Here is a 10,742-nt window from a genome sequence, read left to right on the forward strand (position 1 = left end):
TGGGGGCAGGAGGAGAAGGGGACGACAGAGGATGAGATGGCTGGGTGGCATCACTGACTCCATGGTGGACGTGAGTCTGAGTGAACTCCAGGAGTTGGTGATGGACAGGGAGGCCTGGCGTGCTGCGATTCATGGGGTCACAAAGAGTCGGACACGACTGAGCGACTGAACTGAACTGATACATATCATGCTGTATATATTAAATATATGTAATTTAAATTAAAAAAAAATTAAAAAGCGCAATGAAAAACATAAATAAAAATTCAAGCTGTAAAACTTCCAAAGGTGAAGCACAAGAAACATAAGAAAAGACAGATAACTTGAACTTCATCAAAATTACAAACTTTTGTGATTGAAGAAACTAACAAGAAAGCAAAAGACAACCAACAGAATGAGAGAAAATATTTGTAAATCATATAGCTAAAAGAATTTAATATCCAAATACATAAAGAACATTTATGACTCAACAACAAAAAGACAAACAACTCAATTTAAAAATAGGCAAGGAGTTTTTAAAAATAGGCAATGAGCATTTCTACAAAGCTCATTTTAGTTCAGTCCCTCAGTCATGTCCAACTCTTTGTGACTCCATGGACTGTAGCACGCTAGGCTTCCCTGTTCATCACCAACTCCTGGAGCTTACTCAAACTCACATCCATCGAGTCAGTGATGCCATCCAACCATCTCATCCTCTGTCATCCCCTTCTCCTTCTGCCTTCAATCTTTCCCAGCATGAGGGTCTTTTCTATTGAGTCAGTTCTTCGCATCACATGGCCAAAGTACTGAAGATTCAGCTTCAGCATCAGTCCTTTCAATGAATATTTAGGACTGATTTCCTTTAGGATGGACTGGTTGGATCTCCTTGCAGTCCAAGGGACTCTCCCAGAGTCTTCTCCATGACCACAGTTTGAAAGCATCAATTCTTCGGTGCTCACTTTCTTTATAGTCTGACTCTCACATCCATACATGACTACTGGAGAAACCATAGCTTTGACTAGATGGACCTCTGTCAGCCAAGTAATAACTCTGCTTTTTAATATGCTGTCTAGGTTGGTCATAGTTTTTCTTCCAAGAAGCAAGCATCTTCTAATTTCATGACTGGAGTCACCATCTGCAGTGATTTTGGTGCCCCCCAAAATATTCTCTCACTGTTTCCACTGTTTCCCCATCCATTTCCCATGAAGTTGATGGGACCAGATACCATGATCTTAGTTTTCTGAATGTTGAGTTTTAAGCCAACTTTTTCACTCTCCTCTTTCAATTTAGTTCTACTTCACTTTCCGCCATAAGTCATCTGCATATCTGAAGTTATTGATATTTCTCCCGCCAATCTTCATTCCAGCTTGTGCTTCATCCAGCCCAGCATTTCTCATGATGTACTCTGCATATAAGTTAAATAAGCAGGGTGACAATATACAGCCTTGACGTACTCCCTTCCCAATTTGGAACCAGTCTATTGTTCCATGTCCAGTTCTAATTGTTGCTTCTTGATCTGCATACAGATTTCTCAGGAGGCAGATAAGGTGGTCTGGTATTCCCATCTCTTTAAGAATTTTCCAGTTTGTTGTGATCCACACAGTCAAAGGCTTTGGCATACTCAATAAAGCTGAAGTAGAGGTTTTTCTGGAACTCTCCTGCTTTTTTGATGATCCAACAGATGTTGGCAAGTTGACATCTGGTTCCTCTGCCTTTTCTAAATCCAGCTTGAACATCTGGAAGTTCAGTGTTCACGTACTGTTGAAGTCTGGCTTGGAGAATTTTGAGCATTACTTTGCTTGCGTGTGAGATGAGTGCAGTTATGCAGTAGTTTGAGCATTCTTTGGCATTGCCTTTCTTTGGGATTGGAATGAAAACTGACCTTTTCCAGTCCTGTGGCCACTGCTCAGTTTTCCAAATTTGCTGGCATATTGAGTGCAACACTTTCACAGCATCATCTTTTAGGATTTGAAATAGCTCAACTGGAATTCCAGCACCTCCACTAGCTTTGTAGTGATGCTTCCTATGGCCCACTTGACTTTGAATTCCAGAATGTCTGACTCTAGGTGAGTAATCACACCATCATGGTTATTTGGGTCATGACGATCTTTTTCGTATAGTTCTTCAGTGTATTTTTGCCACCTCTTCTTAATATCTTCTGCTTCTTCTAGGTCCATACCATTTTTGTCATTTATTGTGCCCATCTTTGCATGAAACGTTCCCTTGGTATCTCTAATTTTCTTGAAGAGATCTCTAGTCTTTCCCATGCTATTTTTTCCCCTCTATTTCTGTGCACTGAATACTGGGAAAGGCTTTCTTATCTCTCCTTGCTATTCTTTGGAAATCTGCATTCAAATGGGTATATCTTGTATTTCTCCAAAAGAGATATACTAATGGCCAATAAACACACAAAATGATGCTTAGCATCATTAATTATAAGGTTAATACAAATTGAAATCACAATGAGACACCATTTCACAGCCACTAAGATCGCTAGATGGAGAAGGCAATGGCACCCCATTCCAGTACTCTTGCCTGGAAAATCTCATGGACGGAGGAATCTGGTAGGCTGCAATCTATGGGGACACGAGGAGTAGGACATGACTGAGCGACTTCACTTTCACTTTTCACTTTCATGCATTGGAGAAGGAAATGGCAACCCACTCCAGTGTTCTTGCCTGGAGAATCCCAGGGATGGGGGAGCCTGGTGGGTTGCAGTCTATGGGGTCGCACAGAGTCAGACATGACTGAAGTGACTTGGCGGCAGCAGCAGCAGCAGCAGCAGCAGCAAGATGGCTAGAATTTAGAAAAACCCAGAAAATGGAAAATATGCATTGGCGAGAATGAGAGAAACTGGAACCCTGAACATTACTGATGGGAATGTAAATGGTGCAGCTGGTGTGACAAACAGTTTCATGGTTCCTCAAAAAGTTAACAGAATTACCATGTGACCCAGTAATTCCACTCTTAGGTATGCACTCATAACTGAAAATATGTGTTCAAACAAACAAAAATGTACATGAATACTCAGTGCTATTTACAATAGGCAAATGATGGAAATGATAAATGTACACCACTGGTGAACAGATAAACAAAATGTGAAATATTTGTACAATGGAAATATTACTTAGTCATAAAAAATTAAGTACTGATAGTGCAACATATTAATATATGAACCTTGAAAACATTATGCTGAGAGAAGTCAGACACACAAAGGCACATTTTGCATGATTCCATTTATATGAAGTATGTAGAACAGGCCCATAGAGACAGAAAGCACGTTAGTGGTTTCCAGGGGCTGGAGGGAAGGGAAACTGAGCAGTAAGTGCTTAGTGCATTCAGCGTTTCTCTCTGGGTGATGTGAATGTTCTGTAAATAAGTAGTGGTGATGATTGTACATTACAAACATAAAAACTATTGAACTGTACAATTTAAAATGTTTAAAATGGTGAATTTTATGTTACATGAATTTTACTCCAATAAAAAAAGAAAAGGGCTTCCCTGATAGCTCAGCTGGTAACGAATCTGCCTGCAATGCAGGAGACCCCAGTTCTATTCCTGGGTCAGGGAGATCTGCTGGAGAAGGGATAAGGCTATGCATTCCAGTATGCTTGGGCTTCCCTTGTGGTTCAGCTGGTAAAGAATCCGCGTGCAATGCTGGAGACCTGGGTTCGATCCCTGAGTGGGGAAGATCCCCTGGAGAAGGGAAAGGCTACCCAGTGACCCCTTCCAGTTTATTAGGCTGTAGTGGCATGATGGAGAACTATGTTTCAGTCTTTACTCTTGTTAGGAATAGACAGTCAGAAATGTTTAAAAAAAAAAAAAGACCAAAAAACCCAAACAACAAAAAGGTAAAATAACATTTTGTAACATACAGAAGTGAAAAGAATTTATCTCCAGTGGACCTATTTTATAAACATTGTTAAAAGAAGTATATCAACCAGAAGCAATATGATGCCAGGTGGAAATCTGGATTTACACAAAGGAATAAAGAACACCTTTGTTGAAAATCAGTTAAAACTCTATGTGTGAGTGTGTCCCTGGACTTTGTTTCAGTTATCTTTGTCTTTATGTCACTACCACATCGTCTTCACTACTGCAGCTTTATAATGTCTTGAAAGTAGATGGTACTGGTCCTCCAATTCTGTCCAGGTTCAAAGCTTTTTGGCTCTTCTGTGTCCTTTCCATACAAACATTCAAAATGGATCATAAATTTAAACTATGAAAGATCTACAGGACTACACAGACAAAAACACTCTAACCATGAGTTAGGCAAAGATATTTTAGATACAAGATACAAAACACAGTCTAAAAAAGACTGAACTGAAAAAATGGACAAGATAAAAACTTCTGTTCTTCAAAGAACAGCATTAAGAGATGGAAAGTCAGGCCATAGAGTGGGAGAAAATATGTGGAAACCATATAGCTGATAAGAGACTTGTATCTAGAATAATTAATTCTCAAAATTCTCTAACAAAAAAAAAAAAGAAACTTGACTCCCTAAAAAAAAAGAAAACAAGAAAACAATCTGATATAATGAGCAAAAAATTTGAACAGACACTTCTCCCAGTAAGGAAAACAAAGAGCAAAGACGAATCATTATGAAAATGCAAATTAAAACCACTATGAGAATGGGGTACACTTAAAAAGACTGACCATGTCAAATCATCGCAAGGCTGTAGAGGAACTAGAATTTCATATGCTGCTAATGGAAAAAGTAGATAGTATGAACATTTCGAAAACAGATTGGCAGTTTCTTAAAACATTAGACACCTACCACACAATCCAGCTCTTCCACTCCCAGGCATTTACCCCAGAGAAACAGAAACATAGGTTTATATAAAGACTTGTACATGGATATTCCTATCAGCTTTATTTATAATCGGTAAAAACTAGAAATAACCTAAATATCTACCAAGAAGTGAATGGATGAACAACTGTGGTAAATTCATACAATGGAATGTTCCTCAGCAATGTAAAAGGAATGGCCTATGGACAAATCTTGAGATAATTATGCAGAATGAAAGAAGACAGACCAAAAAAATAGTGTGTGCATATTATATACATATATATATATATAAGGCTTCCCCAGTTGCTCATGCATATATATTCAATTTACATAAAAGTCTAGGAAATGCAAACTAATCTACAGTGACATGATGCAAATCAGTGGTGGCTTAGGGACAAGGATGGGGATGGGGAGGGCTGGGACAGGGATTCCCAAGGGACACAAGGAAACATGGCAGCAACACATCTGTTCACTATCTTGGTTTTGGTGATGGCTTCATGGTTATGCACGTCAGTTATATTGTACAGATTAAATCTGTGCAGATTAGTTTACATCAATTATGACTCAATAAAGCTGCTATAAAAGGAGTTATCTGTTTTCATTTTGAATATTTTCTAGCACTTTGATTTAGACTATTCATTTATGTATAATCTCAGTATAATTTTAATAACATAGAAATTAATGTTAAATTTAAATATTAGTCAGTTGATTCTTATCTCTGTATTAATTCTCAGAAATTCCAACATGGTTTAAATATATAAATTACTCAAAAGAGTACAGATTCTGAGAGACTTTCCCTCCTGTTTTTTCAACATCTATCATGAAGAGTCTACTGGTATACAAGCAATCTAATATTATCACCTTTCAGCTAATTAGTTTATGGAATTCTTTTTCAATTTAAGAAAATTTTTCTAAGGCAGGAAAAAGTAAAATCCACGGAATATATCAAATTCTAATACTTTTTTCAATTGCAAGGGAAAAAGTATATACTACAGTCAGTAGAAACCTTTTTAGGATTACTGATTCTCTATAAGTCTTATGAAAAAATTTCAAACATACACAAACGTACAGAACTGAATACTGAATCTATATGTACCCGTCACCAAGCTTCAATCATTATCAACATTTTGAGATTCTTGTATTATTTACTGAGCTCCTCTCCCACATTTTTATGGAACATGAATTCCAGGCATTATATCAATATCACATCATATCATATCATATCATATCATATCATATCACAAATACTTTGAGCATAAAGATCCTCCTAATGCTGTAGCATTAAAAGCACATTACATAGAAGGCACTATGTAGACAAATATGAACAGGTCTGTAGGCAAACAAATGCGGAATATATGGTACATATTAACAGTTTTTAATATACTCATTTAAAAGTCCCTTTATTATAAGACCTAAAATACTAACATAGCAAAATTCATTATGCTGAAACTCAGGAAATAAAGGGAATGCTACGAAGGTGGTATCTTTGGTTTGAATTGGTTTTATTACTTGAATTTCAGAAGAATAGAAAACTGGAATTAGATACTGATTAAATAAGAAGATTGGAAGTACTATGTAAAATGTACATATTGTCTTTAAATGATACAGTAAAATGCTAAGCAAAAGAAATATAAATTTGAGATTTTTAAAAGTAAGTATACTTTGGGAACTATCATATATCAAAGACTGTGAGAGGTTTAGTGTATACCAGTCAAGTGTGTTTAATAGATAAGTCATTCTTCATCAAGGAAGTAAAAAAGCAAATTTATTTTAAAAACGAGGCTTTAGTTTAAAACTTAAAATGCCACCAAAATTTGCTAAACTTGCTTTGCCAGTGTATATTTTCAGAAATCAAAGCTTTGTCTGTCTAGCCTGCATTTATATTTAGTCTAGGTATTTAACCTCTTTTTTTGATCTTAGGTTTTACCATACACTGTACGTTGCTTTATTCAGTTAGTTTTCACAGACTGTAAAATCGTTTTGTACTAGCAAACAGCTTATTTTGAAACTGCTCAGAAAACACACAAGGAGTAACAAGGAATTACAATCAACACTGTGATTCTTCATGTGTGCTTCGTTTGTTTAGGGTATTTACCTCTTGTGAAAGCTGTGTTACTTGGTTCTTTTGATGGTCCAGGTCTTTTAAAACCAACGAGTTTTGTTTTTCTAACTGAAGCACTCTTCTTGCCAAGTGGACACTAGGAGAATGGAATAAGAAAATCAGTGTGTACAAAAGAGGACTACTACCTCAAACATTAAAAATGTGCTGTGTGCTTAAAAATTGACCATCTCCTAACAACAATTAAATATTAACAGGAAAAAATATAAAGTCAAGTAGTATTCTCAGGTGTCAACAGTAGGAGACCAACATCCCAACAACTCAGAATGTTGAAAGTAAAATAAAAAATCTTCATGATAATGCAACTGTGATATGTTCATTATCACAGTAATAGTTTCTAGCCCTTGCTATAAAAGTGGAGAGTTACATCGTGATATCTGCTTGAAAAGACCGCAAGAAAGCAATTTACAGCTTTTTTCCATTTTTTATAAAAATTTCCTTTTTACATAACAAATAAGGCAATTAGTTGAAACAATAATAACCTTGCACTTTGAAAAGCATCAGTGTTTTCCTCAGACAACATAATGCATTTCATAACAAAAAACACAACTGAAAAGATTTTCTATTGAAAATAGAGATGAAAAACATGTAGGAAAAGTAGAGACAGATGTCTAAGAGTAAAGGTAAAGATTCTGTACTAGAAGAAACTAAAAGATCACACTGTGATGACCACATCACAACTTATTTACTGAGTGTAACCTTCAGTATTTAAAATCACATTAAATGAAAAATGTCCCAATTCCACTTTTAAGACACAGTGGAAAAATTAAAAAAGGCTCAGCTATAAAATGATTCTTCCTAACCACTGGGGCACAATGTTTTACGAAACTGCTAAAAATGCTGAAAAGACTTGTTCTGTAATTCCAGAAACTTAAAAATTTAATATTTATTACATTTTCATAGTCCATAAGCTTAGTCCATTAATCCCAGAATCTCAAGATCTGCAGAAATTGAGAAGACAGGATGTTCTACAATGACAAGAAGAAAAATATTTTCGTTCTAACTCAAATTATAGGACAGAAATAATCCCATTGTATTTTAAATACTTCCTAACATCAGAAAAAGGAATTCATACAAAACTCTGGAAAAATTGCCAAATATCACCCTATATACCTACTTCTAAGAACCTGTTATTCCAAATGATGAGTTCTTTTGTTATACAGTGACTGGGTAGCTCGCTTAGGTATGCTCATATCTGAGTTTCTATCCTTTTGACGCCTAAGATTTTGCCTTAATAACCAATTGAAGTTAGACGTGGAAAACACACAGTCTTTCTGTGCCTGACAATCATTTTTTACAAAAAAAACAGCTTTATCAACATAAAATTTTCTTGATATGTAATTTACAATACCAGAAATCCCATCGATTTAAACTTTACAATTCAATAGCTTTTAGTATATAGAGAATTGTACAACTATCAGTATAATTTAGTTTTAGAATATTTTCATTACTCCTCCCCCTCAAAAAAAATTTGTACCCATTAGCATTACTCCCTTTCCTCCCTGTTTAGTCTGAGGGAATCATTCATTTACTTTCTGCCTTTATTGATTTTTTAGGTATCTGCAGTTTAGTTACGTTTAGTTGCTCAGTCGTGTCTGACTCTTTGGAACCCTATGCATTGCAGCATGCCAGGCTTCTTTGTCCATCACCAACTCCCGGAACTTACTCAAACTTATGTCCATCGAGTCAGTGATGCCACCCAACCATCTCATCCTCTGTCGACCCCTTCTCCTCCTGCCCTCAATCTTTCCCAGCATCAGGGTCTTTTCCAAAGAATCAGTTCTTTACATCAAGCGGCCAAAGTATTGGAATTTCAGCTTCAGCATCAGTCCTTCCAACGAATATTCAGGACTGATTTCCTTTAGGATGGACTGTTTGGACCTCCTTGCAGTCCAAGGGACTCTCAAGAGTCTTCTCCAACAAACACAGTTCAAAAGTGTCTTCAGTGCTCAGCTTTCTTTATAAGTCCAACTCTCACATCCATACATGACTACTGGAAAAACCATAGCTTTGGCTAGACAGACCTTTGTCAGCAAAGTAATGTCTCTGCTGAGAAGGAAATGGCAACCCACTCCAGCGTTCTTGGCTGGGGAATCCCAAGGATGGAGGAGCCTGGTAGGTTGCCATCTATGGGGTCGCACAGAGTTGGACATGACTGAAGCAACTTAGCAGCAGCAGCAGCTAGGTTGGTCATAGCTTTTCTTCTAAGGAGCAAGCATCTTTTAATTTCATGGCTGGAGTCACCATCTGCAGTGATTTTGGAGCCCCCCCAAAACAAAGTCTCTCACTGTTTCCCCATCTATTTGCCATGAAGTGATGGGACTGGATGCCATCATCTTAGTTTTCTGAATACTGAGTTTTAAGCCAGCTTTTTCACTCTCCTCTTTCACTTTCATTAGGAGACTCTTTAGCTCTTCTTCACTTTCTGCCATAAGGGTGGTGTCATGTTATTGATATTTCTCCCTGCAATCTTGATTCCAGCTTGTGCTTCTTACAGCCCGGCATTTCACATGATATACTCTGCATATAAGTTAAATAATCAGGGTGACAATATACAGCCTTGATGTATTCCTTTCCCAATTTGGAATCAGTCTATTGTTCCATGTCCAGTTACAACCGTTCTTGGCCTGCATACAGATTTCTCAGGAGGCAGGTAAGGTGGTCTGGTATTCCCTACTCTTGAAGAATTTTCCACAGTTTATTGTTTATGGCTATCGTATACTCAATCCCCCAATGTAAAATATATCAAGTTCTCTAAAATCTGACTTTAAAATAAGATACAGATCTTCTTCAAAAATGTTAATGCTAATTTTAAGTTCTGTTTACATTTTAAATCTGTTGACTCATCTTTGCAAACATCAGTATTACATATCATTAGCTGTGTCTTTTCATTCGGTTAATTTAAAAACTTTGCAGTTATCTTCATTCATACTTTCATTCTGTTTTTCTCATCCTCCATACATGTTAAAATTAACTCTTTTATCTTTCTGTCTCCAACAGAACTCAGTACTAGGGTCTTTTGTGACATGGCAATTTCTTAATAAATGTATGTTGGTAGTATGGATCATATTTGTGTAGTGTTCAGTATAAAGAATACATTATTGCATAGAAACAGTTATTGATGAGATTAAATGGAATAAAGGATGCACAAAAATAATGAGATGCAAAGGTCACCCATTACTAACATTTTCAAGCAGTTAATGACTTGAAGACATCAGGTTTAATAATATTAAACAGCTCATTTGGTTTGGGTGCTTTTTGTTTTGTTTGGGAATTGCCTAATGCTCTTGTGCAGATATGGTGTGATACCACTTATCAGTGTAAAATACCACATAACACAAACCACTGAATTCAAGAAATTCTTGGTATGCTGGTGCTTAAGCCCTAACACCAAAGATATCACTACATTGAATTTCCCTGCTTTTGGTTGGCGGGTTCTGAGGGAGAAAAATCTACTCTAAATAGAAGGAAGGTATCTTACAATTTCTTGAAATCACCCAGAAATGTGTTCTACAGTGTTTCAATGGATATTTCATAGCACTATTTGATTGAGAAAACCTTTCTAAGAACTGATGCTGATGGGAACAGCTGTGACTATTACTATGAATGCTAATATTGTCATTTATGACCCACGTTTAGAAAATGAAAGACACTGTGGTACAACTGGTCTACAACTGACTCACTGATCATGTTTCTAAAATTCACTTCCATTCTGACTGGCGTGAGATGGTGCCTCATAGTGGTTTTGATTTGCATTTCTCTGAGAATGAGTGATGTTGAGCATCTTTTCATGTGTTTGTTAGCCATCTGTATGTCTTCTTTGGAGGAATGTCTATTTAGTTCTTTGGCCCATTTTTT

The 10,742-nt window shown here is 36.6% G+C and overlaps 1 protein-coding gene across 2 annotated transcripts in view; it reads right to left on the reverse strand.

The window, feature by feature from the left end:
* The window catches only part of PIBF1 (progesterone immunomodulatory binding factor 1), a 231,558-nt gene that overhangs the window by 65,986 nt on the left and 154,830 nt on the right, over positions 1 to 10,742 (reverse strand). For both annotated transcript variants that reach the window (XM_010831994.1, XM_010831989.1), the window contains exon 14: positions 6,861 to 6,963. In XM_010831994.1, coding sequence (XP_010830296.1) covers positions 6,861 to 6,963 — 103 coding nt within the window. The remainder of the gene's footprint in view (positions 1 to 6,860; positions 6,964 to 10,742) is intronic.

The sequence above is a fragment of the Bison bison genome, unplaced genomic scaffold, assembly GCF_000754665.1.
Source record: "Bison bison bison isolate TAMUID 2011002044 unplaced genomic scaffold, Bison_UMD1.0 scf7180017860360, whole genome shotgun sequence".
Taxonomy (NCBI): domain Eukaryota; kingdom Metazoa; phylum Chordata; class Mammalia; order Artiodactyla; family Bovidae; genus Bison; species Bison bison.